Here is an 18,680-nt window from a genome sequence, read left to right on the forward strand (position 1 = left end):
AACAATTTGAATGCATTTGTATGTTAATACGTTGATTAACATTAACTGAAGGCATTTAATGAATTACAGCGACGTAAACAAAGATACCGCATGCTCATCATTCTGTAGTCTTCCCGATTCTCATTGGTTATTAATAAGCATAAAATTATTACCTACCATTTGATTACAGTTGTTTTCTCAGACACTCATCATAATTCCAGTCAAAGTGTAAGAACAAAAAGAAAATATAACAGCAAGAACTTATCCTCCACCCACCACCAGCAGCAGCAGCAATCTTAACTGTCTCATAACAAAAACCAAACACACATACAGATATACGCCAACCAACCAACTATCCAACCACCATCACCATCATAGTCGTCATTTATTGACTGTTACAAAAATGTCTCGTGGTTTTGATCACTTATTCAAACTTTTAATTATTGGCGATAGTGGTAAGTTTACATTCGAATTCTTTGTTTATTTTTGTATAAATACATCTTTTGATATTTATATATGTATATATTTCTTTATATGTATGTATTAGTGCTGAGATGTTTTGTTCGCCCAGTTGTCCTAATTTTGTGCAAATTTTTAAATCTTTTTGTTAGCCACTACTACAAGAGAAGGCATATATTCTGTGTTATATATTGTATGCAACCGTGGCACAAATTTCTGTAATCAAAACGAATTCAATTCAGTACTACAATTCGCAGCGAAAGGGCTATTAGCTGTGATAATATGAGATATACAAATGAGTAAAAGTTTAAATATGATGACTTAGCAACATAAAACATATCAGAGAATAAAAAGGATTGGATATTATTTCTCATAGGATTCTGCAAAGTAAATATCCAGTTGCTTCCATATCTTCACATAGATGCAAGTCAACTGCACTTCAACATTTCCATGGCTCGAGTCTCACTCGGATCTGTCACCACACCAACTAGCTATGCATTATTGTTTGTCCGGGTCGTGTCAGATTCATCTGCAATTTCCTCACAATAGACAATGCACATCAATTACAATAACAATTTACAGTACTTTTTATACCCTCAGCCTTATGGCTAATGAGGATATATACTCTCTGCTACGGTAAAAATGTGCCTCATTGAAATATTGGTTTCAGACCCCATGTTTTTTTATACCAAATCCGATTCAGAAAATTTGGAGTCGATTTACAAATTTGTGTCCGTCTGTCTGGCCAGCTGGTGCGAAGGGAATAATGTATTTCATCCAAACTTTGCACATCTTAATATTTCTTCTAAACATAGTTCAAGTTCGAAGATGGGGAGTGCACCGATATCACTTCTTCTGGTGCCACTCCCACAAAATGGTCAAAATTGCGCAAAAAATTATTGTTGTAATGTCATGCAAACAGACCAGCCGATTTGAACCAAACTTTGTACAATCAATTATCTTTATCAAGCCTAGATCAAGTCCAAAGATGGGACCCAATGATTTTCTCCTTGTGGTACCTCTCCCACAAATCGTCAAAATGTTTAATATTTGTAAATCCAATATCAGGCCAATGGAATTTTCGATTTGAACCAAATTTTGCACAGCCTGTTATCTTTACCTTGCCTAGATCAGATCCGAATATGGGAGCCCTTGTTCCACTCTTTCCTCCCCCACAAATGGTTAAATCCAACATCAGGCGAATGGAATGTCCGATTTGAAACAAACTCTGCAAACCTTTTATCTTTATCTAGTCCAGAGGTAGCATCCATTGGTCCACTCTTTTTGGTATCTCCCCCACAAATGGTCAAAATGCTCAATATTTAAAAATCCAATATCAGGCGAATGGAATGTCCGATTTGAACCAAACATCGCAAACCTTTTATCATTATCTAGTCTAGAGGTAGCACCCATTGGTCCACTCCTTCTGATACCTCCTCCACAAATGGTCAAAATTGTCCATATTTATAAATCCAATATCAGGCGAATGGAATGTCTGATTTGAACCAAGCTTTGCACAACCTATTATATTTGTCTAGTCTTGAAGTCGAGATCAAGTCCGAATGTGAGGAATGGAATGTGTTACTCCGAAAACCACATCCTCCGCCAATCAAAGCGTGAAGGTATAAATCTGTCCCAACACTAACACACATTTTCTCTTGTTAGAATTAAAAATAATTTAATTTGGGAATATAATGTGCACATTTACAACCATACCCAGCAATTCTGCAGTTCTCCCATTTTCGGAAAAATAAGGTCCAATCATATGTGGAGGGACTACTGATGTCTCCTAATGACTCCAAAATGCCTTCCAGTGCGTCTACACAACAAGATGTTGCCGATGCAATAACTGCTTGGATGTTATATCAGCCATCCGAGCCATTAGGCACTTCTGAAAGAATCCTTATGATCTGGAAAAAGAAGCCGGGAGGAACAAAAGTTAACCTCTAGTTCAACAGGCTTGTCAACAAAGATTGAAAAGATTGTAAATGTTGTCCGGCATGTGGTAATGGTCCACCTGACAGTAAACCTATTCAATTGCGAATCCACTCACTTCATTATTGATACAACATATATAACCTAAAATAAAACATGCTACATCAAAACAGAGTATTACCCATTATAGCCATCCCGCCATTGCAAAGGACAGTCTATATTTACATCTTTTCATAGATTTGGTATGCAAGACTATGTCTAGTCATACTATAGGGTATATACTATTCGGCTTCACTATAATTCAATTTATTATTTTGCTTATTTTTGCCTTTTGCCAGATTATGGCTGTGGTATTGTTTATTTGTTTGTTTTTGCATTACATCCATCTTCATTTTTTATATAGCATCTCAGAGCTATATGAGTGTATGTAATCATTCCTGTTGCTGCATAATTCCTATTCCTCTATATGTCAGTTTGTAATGCAGTGAATGGCGTACGTGTGTGTCGTGACTAATCAGCAAATATACAGCATAATTCTGTTGCTATAGTTCTTCTTTGTACACTTGTGTTCGTCGTCACACAGTGTTTATTGTTGAACAACAACAACATAAGATAATCTCTTCTAAGAGATACTATCTTTTGCTCGGTAATTACTGACCTTAATAGTTTAGATTTCACACATTGTGTGTGTTTTATTTGCAAACTTTATGTGCGCAGCCCAAATGAAATGAACTTAGAATCTAATAAAGTAAAACCATAGTGAAATAAATGCAGTTACTGCATCGACAACATCCTGTTGTGACGATGTATCCTCATGTAAATGGTCCACTGGCGTCATAAGGAGGCACCGTGTCGCAGTTCTCAGGACGATTTAAATAAGCTATCGAACGTTACACCCAAAATTTTGGGGTAGTTTGTGGTCGGAATTATTGCACCATCGACCATGATGTTCAGAGCATCATTTCAGCCGTCCATGTGATGAGCAGAGTGGATGTGGATTTGGCGGCGGATATCTTCATATTCCTCAGATGGAAGAACTGTTATAAATCAGCTATGTAGACGTTTAACCTTTCACAGATGTCATCGATAATAGAGCCCGACGCCATGATCGTACAATCATCCGCTTACATATATCTATGCCGTCCGGTGGTTGTGGAATTTCAGAAAGGTAGAGGTTAAAAAGTTCCGGAGATATGACCCCACCTTGGGGAACTCCCTATTTCACTCTAAGGGGTTTAGAGGAAGGTCTCCTGTGACCACATCTGGGTGAAGAAATAGATTTACAGGATTTCCAATCTCTTCTCAAATCCCATCATAATGCGAATTTTGATGCTCATGTGTTCTCTACGAAGGAGTGATCTACTAGGATTGAAAGCAATATCTTGAAACGTTAAAAAATATCAAATATCGGAAGTGTATTAAAAATGCCTAAAGTCTAAGTTTTTTACCCATCAAGAACCCGAAATGCCAAATTATAGCTACTCCCCTCGGTTGGATGATACGGTTAAAACCCTTAAAAAAAACCCCCCGAAATGTGCAAGGCGTTAATAGGGAGCTATATCAAATCAGGAACCTATACTGAAAATGTTCTGAAAATATATTTCAAATTTACAGGAGGAAAATATGGCAAATATTATATTAAAAAATATTCTGCGAAAATGCTTTTCATCCTTCAAGAATCCAAACTGCCAAATTACAACCTCTTCGGTTGAAGAATTTTTGTAAAAATATATTTTCAAAATTCATAAATAAATTATTTGCATTGTTCTGTTAGTCATTCGCGGACATATTTTCAAAAACCGAGATATGTCGAACATTACAATTTTATCAGGTAATCGAGTAAGATATACAAAATTGGCCAACGGCGATAGTTAGATTTACGTTAATTTCTAAATATTTTTTGGGAATATTTCAATACTTATTTTTTTAATAAATTTTGTCTTTTTCTCCTTTAAAAGGCGTTGGAAAATCGTCACTGCTGATACGATTTTCAGATGACACATTTTCGGGTAGTTATATAACAACAATTGGTGTGGACTTTAAAATTCGCACAGTGGTTATCGATGGCAAACGTGTTAAATTGCAAATATGGGACACAGCCGGGCAGGAGCGATTTCGAACAATTACTAGCACCTATTATCGTGGAACGCATGGCGTTATTGTTGTATACGATGTAACAAATGGTGAATCATTTGCGAATGTACGCCGATGGTTGGATGAAATTCAAAATAATTGTGATGTAGTAAACAAAGTATTAGGTATGTATGTGATGCAATTAAAAAATCGGAGATATACTTAAAAGCTCTATTCTCATTTCAGTTGGCAATAAGAACGACGATCCCGAACGAAAGGTTGTCATAACCGAAGATGCGCAACGATTTGCACAACAAATGGATATTGAACTATTTGAAACATCCGCCAAAGACAATATCAAAGTTGAGGAAATGTTCCTTTCAATAACGCGACAAGTTCTTCAGCACAAGTTGCGCACCGCACAAAATGAACAGCAAAAAGATATCATCAATTTAAAGAAGTCGGGCAAACCGAAAAAGAGTAGATGTTGTAGTTGAAAACGGAAGACAGTTTTATTCCAATTTAGACCACCACAACCACCAACAACACCACTACCGCCGTTGCCGTTGTCGCTTTCATTCTATTTTCAAATATCAACATGAACGAACATCTATGTCAGAGAGATGCAGCGAAAACAAGAACATAATTTTGGGAATTATAAATAAATCTAAGAATAAGAAGAAGCATGTATAAAGGATTATTTTGTATAAAAAAATATGATAAACAATTTTTATAAGGCAGAAACAAGAAAACAAAACAGAAAACGAAATTCGTAATAATAGTTATGTAACGTGTAAGAAACACCTCAAAACTCCCAACTGCTGGTGCATGTAATAATCGAATATACATACAATTTAGAGTTAAAAAAAACAGAATGTGGTTTTTTAATTGATATTATAGTGCGCGCATTCAATGTCGTCAGTGTTGAAAAGAAAAAAAACTTTTGTTTTTTTTTTTTTTTGCAGTCATAGCTGGATTGGAACTGGATTGAAAGACATTTCCTTTTGATTGGCCATTGGTCCTCCTAATCTATGTTAGATTTGTTTCATTTCTAATTTTTTTTCTTTGCTTCAATTATTTTGTTTTTGTTTGTTTATAGCATTGAGTTATATCATTTTCTAATGCAGTCTGCAACAGCCTTTCTAAATGTAATTTAATTTGAAGATTCAAACTTTTAAAATTCTTGTAAATTACATTTTGAAATGTTCGACATATATTCATTCATCTTTTGTTTTTCTTTAGAGTTTTCTTTCCTTCCCCACCTCCTTTTGTTTCGTTTCAAACAACCAAATAATGTAATAATGTAAGTGAAATATATTGTCTTACCAACAACAACAAGAAAAACACTCCCACTATTATTTTTAAATATACACACATGCATATATATTATTTAGATTGAGTCGTGTGTTAGCAATTATATTAAATGGCTAAAATTAAAAAAATGAAAACACAAACATTTTATTTCAAAAATTATATAATATATAAAAACAATATTTATATGATCTGATCGATTTATAAAACGATAAAAAGTCCCCTTCCCACATAAAATAATAAAAAATAAAGTATAAAAATTTTAAATTATATATTTTAATTGTTGTTTATTAATTTTTTGGGGATATGGTTCTAAAGTAAAGAAACCAGAAAGTAACAGTCGCTAAAATTGTAACATTTGCGGGTAAAGCAGCAAAAGGAATGGTCTAATTAAAATCATTGTTTGCATCACATCTATGCTCCATTATTAATGTTAATATGGATCAAATTGGATACTAATACGTTTCAAAATGTTGACCCTTTAGGAGGGTCAACCAGAAGACACTCCAATATTCGGAGCCGATTTAGTTTTATAAAACTTGTTGAGGTTTTGCACCTGTGCGAGGTGCATCATTAACATCAAAAACTCCTGAAGGGAATCTAGGAAACCAAAATTGTACATAATTGGCTGTTACAGTATCGGAATAAAAACAGCATTCATAGTTTCTCTTTCTTCACTTCTATTTTTAACACCCTTTAACTCACAAACAATAAACAGCAAAATATTTTTTTACTGCGAAATGTCACCCTTCCAACGAGCATAAATCTGAAATTGATCGATACTTTACGAAAAATCTATCAGTACAGCCAACTGCGGAAAAAATAATGGATTTCTTTTTCCTCAACCTAATATTTGTGGTTTTTCAGTTAAAAATATACACATAACTATTTATAATATTCAAAATCGTCATAAGATACGTATTGTGTAGATATTTTTCATAAAAAATATTTAAAACTTATATTTTTGTAATCAGCGCCCTTTAGCGAAAAATTTCGCACAAAATGTCATTATCTACGTTCTCCCACTCCCTGTTATCCAGAATTTTTCCACCAAGGCGGATTTTTTCACTTTCGAACTTTATTCAGAATAAGGCGAAAACGAGAGCGAAAAAAGTCACTGTGAAATGTTCTTCATAATAAGTCGAAGGGGAAGAGCGAGTAAATTGGAATTGACATCCAGAATAAGCGGGGTTTTACACTCTCTCTCTCTCTCTCATTGGTAGAGTTGGAAAACATTGCCACAGGTAGGAACAAAAAAAGTACGAAAAGGTACCTAAAATTTTACTTCAAATGATAATAAATCATAATTATCGAGAAATATTGGCCAATATTTATACCAGTTATTTGCATAAATAATATATGTTATAATTTAAGCGTAAATGTATTCACGAATAATAAAAAAATCTATTTTTTGTTTTGCTACGTTTATGTCAATTCGTACCATTTGTGAACAAAAAGTACGCTTCTTACAAAATTAAAAATAGCGCAACTCTAATTACTCTCAATTTACCAATGAGAGAGAGAACAACTCTCAACACCAATTCCAATATTCAAAATCGTCATTTGTAGATCTTTTTCATAAAAATATTTAATACTTAAAAAATATCGCTGCGAGTTCTGGTTCAGAATAACGGAGAATTGATGTCCAGAGTAAGGCTGAAGATTTCAGATTACCACAACGAGAGAAAAGATGATGCGGAAACTTTTCCTATAAAAAATCAATATTTTTTATTGAAAGTAAACGTTGTCCACGCTTTGTTTCAAACAATTATTACTCCAATTTTACATTTTAGGTGTCCGATGTCAATGGAAGAGATATTCTTCATAAAATTTCAAAAAGGGTTGCCAAACAATGGAAATCCCTTTTTCTATTATCCATAACTTTAGGATCACAAAACAAAGGAAATTCCTAACTCTAAACAACATTTTCATTGTACAATTAAAAATTAGGAAATTTTCTTCCAAAACTTCAATTTAGAGCTCTAATATCAATAGAAAAAAACTCACCATCAAATTTCAATATGGGTCACCAAACAAAGGAAATCCCTAACTAAAATATTTATAGCAATAAAAATGTAAAAATTATTTGCTTACTTAAAAAAATTAATTGTACAATTTTAAGGTTAGTTTCAAAAATTAGAAATTTTCAATTTAAAGACTTGATACCGGTCACCGAACAAAGAAAATCCCTAACTATCATATTTATAGCAATGAAATTGCAAAGGCAATTTGCTTACATTTTAATTGAAAAATTTTAAGGTTAATTCCAAAAAAAATAGGAAAATTTCTTCCAAAACGTTATTTTGGACTTGATGTCAATGGAAGAAATATTCTCCATCAAATTTCAATACCGGTCACCGAACAAATAAAATCCCTAACTCTAATATTTAATACAATAAAATTGCAAATACAATTTGCTTACATAAAAACGCATTTTAATTGTACCATTTTAAGGTTAGTTCCAAAAATTAGGAAATTTTCTACAAAAATCCGTTTTAGAGGAAGAAATATTCTCCATCAAAACTCAATACCGGTCACCGAACCAAGAATATCCCTAACTATATTATTTTTAACAATGAAAATGCAAAAGAAATTTGTTAGCATAAAAATAAAATTTAATTAAACAATTTTAAGGTTTGTTCCAAAAATTAAAATTTTATTTCAAAACTTCATTTTAGAGTCAATGGAAGAAATATTTTCCATCAAATTTCAATATGGGTCACCAAACAAAGTAAATCCCTAACTATAACTATATATTTATTAAAATAAAATTGTAAAAAGAATTTGCTTACATAAAAACGCATTTTAGTTGTACAATTTTAAGGTTAGTTCCGAAAATTGGGAAATTTTCTTCCAAAACTTCAATTTAGAGCCCTAATATCAATGGAAGAAAAATTCTCCATAAAAATTCAATACCGGTCACCGAACAAAGAAAATCCCTAACTATCATATTTATAACAAAAAAAAAATCAAAAGAAATTTGCTTGCATAAAAAAATTGAATTGAACAATTTTAAGGTTAGTTCTGAAAATTAGGAAATTTCATTCCAAAAATTCATTTTAGAGGCTTCATGTCAATGGAAGAAATTCTCTCCATCGAATTTCAATATGGGTCATCAAACACATGAAATCTCCAACTCTATTTATAACAATAAAATTGCAAATACAATTGCTTACATAAAAGCGCATTTAATTGTACAATTTTAAGGTTAGTTCCGAAAATTGGGAAATTTTCTAAGAAAACTTCATTCAATATGGACCACCAAACAAATGAAATCCCTAACTAATATTTATAACAATAAAATTGCAAATTCAATTCTCTTACCTTAAAAAACTTTAGATTTGTACAATTTTAAGTTTACAGCCTGTTTTTGTAAAATTCTCTTCGAGTGATTTATAACAACTCCTTGGTTTTGAAAAATATGTCATTTATTTTTGTTTTCAATTCAAGAAACATTTTTTTACATAAATAAAAAACATTCGAATTGTTTGTACAATTTTACAAAAACAGGCTGTTAGTTTCAAAAATTAGAAATTTTCAATTTAGAGGCTTGATGTCATAATATTCTCCATCAAATTTCAATATGGGTCACCGAACAAAGAAAATCCCTATCTATAATATTTATAGTAATAAAAATACAAAAGAAAATTGTTCACATAAAAAGTTAAAGTATTGATATCAAGCGAAGAAATATTCTCCATCAAAAACATTTTATCCTATTATACAATAATAGCTATACTAAAAATTGTAAAGGCTTTCTCTGATGCCAAGGTGTGTACCCCATTGCGACACACTTAAATCAAACAAAAATCATCATTGCTCTTATTAATGACATATTTATTTATGTTTTAAGACAATAAACTGTTTGTTGTTGTTATTCAATACCATATGTAAGACACTGCTGCTATTTATTACTTAACATATTAATTCTCTAGATTATTATTTTTTGAGATATTGCCAACAATCATCATACGTTACAAAATACAAAATTAATATAACATTCGAATTTGTTTCAATAAAAAAGTAATAATCTATCGTTAAATCTCTAGCGGAGAATATTGTGAAGAATTGAAATTGGTAATATAAATAAATATCCTTAGCAGAGTAGAATAGTGAAAATTTGAAAAAATCGTATTTTAATGTTATATGATTTCTACATGACGATTGTTGACCAAATTTTGTTTTTTTTCGAAAGTTGATTTGTTGATATTTTGATCTTAAAGATTACTTATTGCAAAGCATTGCTGATCTATGTTGTTTTTCTCTTTTTATTTGTTATTGCTAATATATGTAGTTGTAAACTATTCATAATTGCAAATAATTTTGCATAGTTCTTGTTTGTTCGTGCATCTGCATAGTCTTGCATTAGAGGCAGCTTAAAATATTTTTTGTTTTTATTAATATAATAGTTAAGTAGATTGGTGTGTTTGTGTGTTTTATATTTGCATTAAAAATATTTTTCTTTAGTATAGTTTTTTTTTTGTTTGTTCAGTGTTCAATGATTGGATTGGAATGTTTTGGTGTTTCGTTTTTTTTTTAATTTTAAAAGAGATACATGATTAGTATTAAAAAAAAGAATGTGTATATTGAATAAAATATAATTATATATACTAAGAATAGCATGATATATCTGAAAGACAATTTCTTAGTATAATTAAATCTCTACATATACAATAATCTCGTAGATATTTTATGGAAATGCAATTCTGATAAATTAAAAAAGCAATGAAAAGTGTGATAATATATACAATACTTATATAATTAAAATATTAAAAAAAATAATAAATTAATAAGCTGCGGTTTTAAATAATTGTTGATTTTATATAAATATGTTTGCAGAATTATATTGAAATACAATATATAATATTTAAAAGTTAATCTTTATGATAATGGGTAATACTGAGTTAAGTAGAAATAAACTTAAGTAATTAATTTTAGGTTATATATTTAAAAAACACCAAATGGGTTATTGGCGTAACCTGATGTTATATAGTTGCTAAATGTCATCCGCAGACTAAATAACAATAAATTAATCATTATTAGTTTCGGGATACTGGAAATACAATTACAATAGAAATGGTCATAATACAAAAATTGAAAAATGCATGCAATAATTCCACTGGACTGGGGTTTTCAGATACAACTGTGACCTATGAATGTTTTGAGCAGTGGCAGACATTTGAAGAGCACTTAACAATCTTAAGAATCTTTTATAGAATTAATGAAGTTTCTACCAAGCATTTAACTATCGGAGAACTTGCTGTTAAATGGCGGACTATAAATTCGACAATCATGTAAAAAAGGCGCTGCATTCTTTCAATTAATAATCATATATATTGATTCATTTTTCTGATTGATTACGTTAAGATCAACTTAAATAAGTTTTCTAAAAAAAACGCACACAAAAATTGAATAAATTTACATTGGACGATTGTGTCGTCTTTTGTGTAAATATAAACCAGCAGCTTGGGCAAATGCTGAACCACATATTTTACATACATATTTCTTAACAGCATCGTGTATTTGTTTGTGATTTTGTAGATTTTTCACCGATCTAAATGTTTTGCCACAAATGTCACAGGGATATTCTTCATCACTGTAATGCAGCTTGGCATGTTCATTCATTTTAGAGCGCGTCGTAAATTCCCTTGTACACGTTGGATAGGGGCATCTGTGTTTAACCGACGACTTCGATGAATCTTCCGATGCCGAATGATAGGGTGAATTATCGCCAGTTATTATTTCATCATTACTATCGGCTGGTGTTATGAGATTCAAATCCGGTAGCAATAATTCATCATTATGCCTTCGCATGTGTTCGTCGTAATTTCCCTTTTCACGGAAACTAGCTGTACACAGATCACAATGATATTTTACTTCTTTAAGTTGTGGATGCTTTTGTTTGTGACGATTCAATTGTTCCAAATCTGTGAAACATAACTGACAAACCGGACAATAATAATTTGAAACGCCATTGTAACCACTACTGCTCGCACTGCCACCAAGACTTGGAGATTGTGATTTGTGCTGATGTGACAATAAGTGAGTATCCAACTCACGTGGTGAATTTAAAATCATTGGACAATGTTCACATTTAAATGGTGCAATATCGCTATCCATGAAGGACATTAACTCATAATAGGTATAATTGGGTGTAAATGATCTTCCTGCCATTTCACACATAATCCGTTCCTGTTTCTGTTTGGAATAATCAAATCTCAGCTGTGATATACGTTTCGATATCTGTATTGGGGACACATCAATTAATGCCCCCAAATCCCTGGCCATTTTCTGTAGCGCCTCCCCCCGCTTCTCCTTGCTGCGATAATCACTATGATATTTATCATAGAAACATGGATAATTTTTCAATAATTCTATCAATTTATTTGTTGATATGTCATTCCAAAGGGCCGAAAAACGTTTACGATAAACGGTTTCCTTGATAACGGCATCGGACAGTTTTTGATTGCCACCATACATACGATTTAGAAAAAATAATTCCTTAAAATACCACAAAGTACTGACATTTGTTCTTTCCAATGCCATACGATTACATTCACGTTTGTAGACGGTCCGTAAATTATCCCATTTACGTGTTACAGCATCCTTGGCTAAGACTAAATTAAAACGTCTCTGAAATTCGGCATTTATCCATTCAAGGAATTGGCTACGTTTAACACGATCACGAAATTGTGGATGATGATGATCCCAGAGGAAGGTATTTCGGCGGTAGGCTTCAATAAGAAATTGTATCATTCGACGATCTTTTATGTGATTTGTAACACCTGGACCAGCAGAACTCTAGAGGGATGGAAGGGGAAACTAATTTAATTATTTTGAACAATATACAAACATGTTATTTATGGAAGCTTAAGTTTTGTAAATACATATATTTTTGAATGGTTATCAGAGTGTTTTTTTTAAGAATATTTTTGTGAGGATCCATCAGACATCTATGGGTGGATTTTTTAAGAATATTCTTTCAATGACTATGAGTAGTTTTAAAAATATGTTTTTAAGAAATACTCGCGGGGTGTTTTAACATTTTTTGCGGGACTAGGAATATTTTTGACGACTTATCAGACCTCTATATGTGAATTTTTAATAATATTTTTTGAAGGATTGTCAGCGTGGTTTATGAATATTTTTGAAAGACTACCACCGTGTTTATTTAAGAATATTTTTCGAAGGACTATCAGCGTTTTTAGTAATAATGTATTGAATTAATATATCTTCAAGCGTAGGTTTTTAAGGATATATATTGAAGGATTATCAGACCTTTAGAGCGTGGAGTTTTTAACAAAATTTTTTGAAGAAATGTCAATAAATATAAATAATTTTTTTAACAACTACCACTCCTCTATGAGTAGATTTTTTAAGAATATTTTGCGATGGAATATGGGATATCTAAATGTAAATATTTTTAAAACATTTTTTGAAGGGCCAAGCTTAAGTTTTAGAAAAATTTTTGAAGGATTATCAATACCAGTAAATTTTTAAAGATATTGTCTTGTAGGATTATAGGTCACACCAATTGGAAGTTTTAAGTATATTTTTTAACGACTATCAGAAGCTAAAGAGCGAAATAACACATATTTAGGAATTATCCGTTCAGTAAGCTGGATTGTTTAAGAACATTTTTCAAAGTTTTTTTTAAAAGATTTTTTAAAGGAATATATAAATAAATAATAATAAATATGAAATATATAAATAAATAAAATAAAGGAATATTAAATCCTATCGATTCTACCCTAAAAACTACACACACTTACATCTAATAAGGATTCTTCCACCATGTCATCATAATTTGCATCATCGCCGGCTTCATCGTCCTCTTCATAATCCTCGTTGTAACTAGCAAATGAATCACCCAAATAACTTGTATCGGCCATATAACTTGATGAATCTCCTGCAGCGCCAATGCTAAGATCCGGATCATGTTCTTCCTTTTTAACGCCTCTATAAAAGCCATCTGCATAGTCACTGTCATTATTCATCAATGGCTCATTTCTGATATGCGCCCCCTGTAAAATATTACGTGCAATAAATAAACAATACAAGCCAACAACAATAACACAAAAAAAAGAATACGTACATCTGCAACATTACTATCATCCATATCATATTTTTCTTCTTTGATCATGACCACCGGAGCTTCCAGTATTGGTGGTTGGGTATCTGTTAAGTCTTCATTCGTCTCATCTTCATCATGGCGACGTTTTCGTGCCCTACTACCTTCATCGTTACATCCTGAGCCATGTTTTGTTTGAATATGTTCTATGAAGGCATCAAAGTAGAGAAATTTTTCCGCACATGATGTACATTCGAGGGCAAAGTATTGTTGGTCTTCAGTGGATGTGACTATTCCACAATGATTGGTGCAACGGCGAAATATTTCCTCATCATTTGTGGGTGGATATGCGAGTACACTCATAATTTACGGAAATACTTTGTGGAGTTTTTAAGTAAAGTGTTAATAATTGGAAAACCTCTTAATATAGGAATTATAGAGATTTTCCAGTGTACATATATAGAATTGTTGCAATTTATGTGTTTTTTCTTTAATTGCCGTGTTTTATTGTATTTCCTTGTATTGATTCTTTTGACTTCTTTTTTACGCTTTGTATTGTTTCTTTTTAGAAGCCGTGACATTATATTTGACGGCGGCGGCGTAATTTGTTTGGTAAAGACGTATGAAAAGATTTTTGCCGGCGGCGTTGTTTGGGTTTATTTGTTTGCTAATGTTACATTTACACTGAACTTTTCTCATGGAAATTTACATTCATTTGATAATTATTCAGAAAAGAAATATTATTTTAAAATATATGTGGTATTAAGGCATTTTAAGAATTAAAACTATTTCTTTAGGTGTACTTTCTGGAAATCGATGTGACATTTTATTAAATTTAAAAGAATTTTGATTGAACATTTTAACATTAAAGTATGTGTAAATGTCATCAGAGCCAAATAATATTGTTACGTTCTTGGATTTTGCTAAATCCCGTGTAGACGTTGTTTTATTTCCCGATACAATTCGTACCAAATAAAACGCGGGTTCTTTCAGATTACGATTATTACAATGACTTTATTCACACAACTTTACTTTGCACTTTACTTTACACGACGGTTTCAATTCGCGATCTGATTCACAACTGACTCACTGCCTTTCCATTCCCTCTATTTATATGAGCCCTGCCTGTCGCTACAGAAGTTTCTAGACGATCTGGTAACACCTAGATCACGAACAATCTACCAATGCAACAAACACATTGAGTAACAATAACAACAACAAACTTACTGAGTGAACAATAACAACAACAAACTTGAGTAAACAAACTTACAATAACAACAACACATATACAGGCGAGAGAGTAACAAAGAAAGATGAATTAAGCGATCATCAATGATGACGTTTAATAAGAATTATACGACAATAACAAAATAGAAAATGAAAGAGGAAATGGAAGGATGTAGAAAAATCTATACAGTAGTTGTTGTTGTGAAGTTATTCAAAAAAACTGAGTAGTAGAAATCTACGTTACAATTCAAATTCTTAAATTAACGGAATTAATCTAAATTAACTTAAATCTAAAGTTATATTCGTAACATTGCCCCCCGCTTAAGCCTGTTCGTCCCGAATAGGCACAGTTCCCGTTCCGTAGGGGGTCAGCCGCTCCAAATGTACAACTTTCATCTTCGACCTGGGACTGTCGCTCCTCTGGATGCGATAAACGACGTCATTTATTTTCGTGACAATCTTGTAGGGTCCTTCCCAGTGCGTTTGCAATTTGGGGCATAGTCCTTTCTTTCGTTGTGGGTTGAACAATAGTACCAGTTGCCCTTCTTGAAACCCATCGGTATTTGCCGCTCGATCGTACCTTGCCTTCATGCGGTTGCTAACCATTTTTATTCGATGTCGGACTGCATCGTGGACTTTACTAAAAGAGTTTTGGCTGTCTTCATCTTGGTTCACATCGTCATTTGGGGTAGCGCCGAATATCAAATCGCCAGGTAGCTTTAATTCATTTCCGAACAGAACTTTGGCTGGGGTCCGGGATGTGGAATCATGAATGGCCGATCTATAAGCCAATAAAAACTTTGGAATATGCTCATCCCAGTCTCGTTGGCCACTGTCCACCACTTTCCGTAGATGTTCTTCAAGGGTGCGATTGAATCTTTCCACCATGCCATCTGATTGTGGATGTAGGGGCGTCGTTCTGGTTTTCTTAATTCCGTAGGAGTCACACATTTCCTTGAAGATCGCTGATTCAAAATTCCTACCTTGATCGGAATGAACCTCAGATGGAACACCATAGCGACAAATCCAATTTTTGCTGAACACATCCACAATTGTCCTGGCTTCTTGATTTGGGATAGCATAAACCTCTGGCCATTTACTGAAGTAATCCATGACCACTAAGACATACCGGTTCCCAGAGTCGCTTGTGGGGAACGGTCCAGCTACATCCATTGCGATTCTTTCAAAAGGGGCTCCTGAATTATACTGCTGCATGTAGCCTCGACTCTTCCGTGTTGGACCTTTAGCTTTTACGCACCTTTCACAATTGGCGATCCAGTCGGCAATGGATTTTTGACAGCCGACCCAGTAGAATCTCTGCTTTACCTTTTCAGCGGTCTTTGCTATGCCAAGATGTCCTCCACTTGGCCCATCGTGAAACTCCGACAAGACATCTCTTATTTTGGAGTCTGGGACAACGATCAAGTTCCGGTGAGATTTACCGTCCTCACTTTCCCATTTGCGATATAAACAACCATCTATTATAAGTAGACTGTCCCACTGGGCCCAATAGGATTTTAAAAGAGGGCTTTCGGAGGTAATTTCTTTGCGACTAGGTCGCTTGCCCGTTTCTATGGCCGAAATTACTTTGCCCAGAATGGGATCTCTTCGTTGTTCCGTCGACCAATCTTCTCCCGACTCAAACTGCAATCGTCGGACATCCACGATATTCTCTTTGCACTCAGCCTTTGAGCAGTGGCTGTATTCTACCTTGCATGGCCGACGAGACAGGGCATCAGCATTACCGTGTTTTCCGCCTTTTCTGTGCTCGATTCTGTTTAACGGTGACTCATTGGTGGACTGTTGAGCCATTCTTCTACCATCTTTCGTTGGAGGTGGTGACGATGACCTGGATCGGTTGCGCTTAGCTCTGCATTCGCGCGCAATATGACCTGCTTTATCGCAGTTGTAGCATCTAACCCTGTGCTTAGTCATCCCTACAAACTTTGTTTCTTCTATTACCCGTCTCATGGCGTCCTTGATCAAGTTAACGAGATATTTGTGTTCGCAACATTCGGTCTCCAGTTGGCTAATCTTGTGGGTCTGGGGCTTAACAATTATTCTGGCCGTCTCTTGGGCAAGGGCGAACGACACAGTTTCGGCAAACGACGCTTTTGGTGACGCATATACTGCACATTTAATCTCAGGGTCACGTATGCCATTCACAAAGGTTTCGATTTTCATACGGTCCACCAATGGGTGATTCTCTCCTGGATACGCCATTAGCACCAAACGTTCCACCTCAGCTGCAAAGTCTTGCAACGTCTCGTTTGCCCTCTGCACTCTTCCCCTTAATTCCATAAGGTAGATGTTTTGTTTATGTTCGCCACCGTACTTACGTTCCAGTGCAGCAATAACATCTTCATAGTTGTTTCTAGAAGCGACAGGAATACTCTGTATAACATCAGCAGCACTGCCCTTCAATGCCAGAAGTAGTGCAACCGCTTTGTCGCTGTCGTTCCACGAATTTCTAGAAGCCACTGTCTCGAACTGTAACTTGAAAACATTGAATGACGTAGAGCCGTCGAATACAGGAGGTTTGATTTTTAGTGTGTTATCAGGAACTCGCACCGGACCACCCTTAATTTCCAGTTCTGATATTTTCTTCTCCAGATTCGTAACCCTGTGGTCGTGGACCAGAAATTTCTCATCCACAGACAGAATCTTCTCGTCAACCGACTGCACTTTCTTATCCAACTCTTTTATTTGGACCTCCACGGTTTCCACTCTCCTTCCAATAACTTCTGTAATGTTCTCGAGTTTATCCATCATTCTTCTCGAATTTTCCTCGCTCCTTCTGTAATTTTCCTCAAACATTTTAGCCAGCATTTCTCTTAAATCGTCACCCCTGGCAGCTACTGACGAGGCTTCCCCACCGTTGGATTCGCTAATTTCCGATAAATCCACTTCATCCTTACTGTCAAACTCATATGTATCGATGTTCATACCACGGCGCCCGAACTCATCCAACAGACGTTTTTGTAGCTCAGCCTTGTTGCCAGTAGAGGACAATTCCAATTTATTGAGCTCCTTCTTCAAGTCTTCCACTCGTAGATCCTTGAACTTCATCGTAGTATTATCGTAATCTCACTTCCGACACCAATTGTTACGTTCTTGGATTTTGCTAAATCCCGTGTAGACGTTGTTTTATTTCCCGATACAATTCGTACCAAATAAAACGCGGGTTCTTTCAGATTACGATTATTACAATGACTTTATTCACACAACTTTACTTTGCACTTTACTTTACACGACGGTTTCAATTCGCGATCTGATTCACAACTGACTCACTGCCTTTCCATTCCCTCTATTTATATGAGCCCTGCCTGTCGCTACAGAAGTTTCTAGACGATCTGGTAACACCTAGATCACGAACAATCTACCAATGCAACAAACACATTGAGTAACAATAACAACAACAAACTTACTGAGTGAACAATAACAACAACAAACTTGAGTAAACAAACTTACAATAACAACAACACATATACAGGCGAGAGAGTAACAAAGAAAGATGAATTAAGCGATCATCAATGATGACGTTTAATAAGAATTATACGACAATAACAAAATAGAAAATGAAAGAGGAAATGGAAGGATGTAGAAAAATCTATACAGTAGTTGT

General features: G+C 34.0%; 2 protein-coding genes across 2 annotated transcripts; one reads left to right on the forward strand and one right to left on the reverse strand.

The window, feature by feature from the left end:
* Positions 1-341: 341 nt before the first annotated feature.
* Positions 342-5,028, forward strand: LOC133322847 (ras-related protein Rab-35). Its single transcript, XM_061531804.1, has 3 exons — positions 342-434; positions 4,332-4,631; positions 4,693-5,028. The coding sequence occupies exons 1-3, from the start codon at positions 383-385 to the stop codon at positions 4,941-4,943; spliced, it is 603 nt and encodes a 200-aa protein (XP_061387788.1). The 5' UTR covers positions 342-382; the 3' UTR covers positions 4,944-5,028.
* A 6,147-nt stretch (positions 5,029-11,175) lies between these two features.
* On the reverse strand, positions 11,176-14,191 carry LOC133322793 (zinc finger protein 585A-like). The gene is made up of 3 exons (XM_061531753.1): positions 13,853-14,191; positions 13,530-13,781; positions 11,176-12,558 (listed from the first exon to the last, which is right to left on the reverse strand). The coding sequence occupies exons 1-3, from the start codon at positions 14,189-14,191 to the stop codon at positions 11,176-11,178; spliced, it is 1,974 nt and encodes a 657-aa protein (XP_061387737.1).
* Between the last annotated feature and the right edge of the window lie 4,489 nt (positions 14,192-18,680).

The sequence above is a fragment of the Musca vetustissima genome, unplaced genomic scaffold, assembly GCF_032173495.1.
Source record: "Musca vetustissima isolate MV318-11 ecotype Yass unplaced genomic scaffold, APGP_CSIRO_Mvet_v1 utg6972, whole genome shotgun sequence".
NCBI lineage: Eukaryota > Metazoa > Arthropoda > Insecta > Diptera > Muscidae > Musca > Musca vetustissima.

Bases quoted from the DNA above. Each gene is read 5' to 3' on its own strand.
- LOC133322847 (XM_061531804.1), top strand. From the start codon at position 383: ATGTCTCGTGGTTTTGATCACTTATTCAAACTTTTAATTATTGGCGAT. The intron at 435-4,331 runs GTAAGTTTACAT...CTCCTTTAAAAG, and splicing joins TTTAATTATTGGCGATAGTG to GCGTTGGAAAATCGTCACTG. The intron at 4,632-4,692 runs GTATGTATGTGA...TTCTCATTTCAG, and splicing joins TGTAGTAAACAAAGTATTAG to TTGGCAATAAGAACGACGAT.
- LOC133322793 (XM_061531753.1), bottom strand. From the start codon at position 14,191: ATGAGTGTACTCGCATATCCACCCACAAATGATGAGGAAATATTTCGC. The intron at 13,782-13,852 runs GTACGTATTCTT...AATATTTTACAG, and splicing joins ATGATAGTAATGTTGCAGAT to GGGGCGCATATCAGAAATGA. The intron at 12,559-13,529 runs GTAAGTGTGTGT...CCATCCCTCTAG, and splicing joins TGGAAGAATCCTTATTAGAT to AGTTCTGCTGGTCCAGGTGT.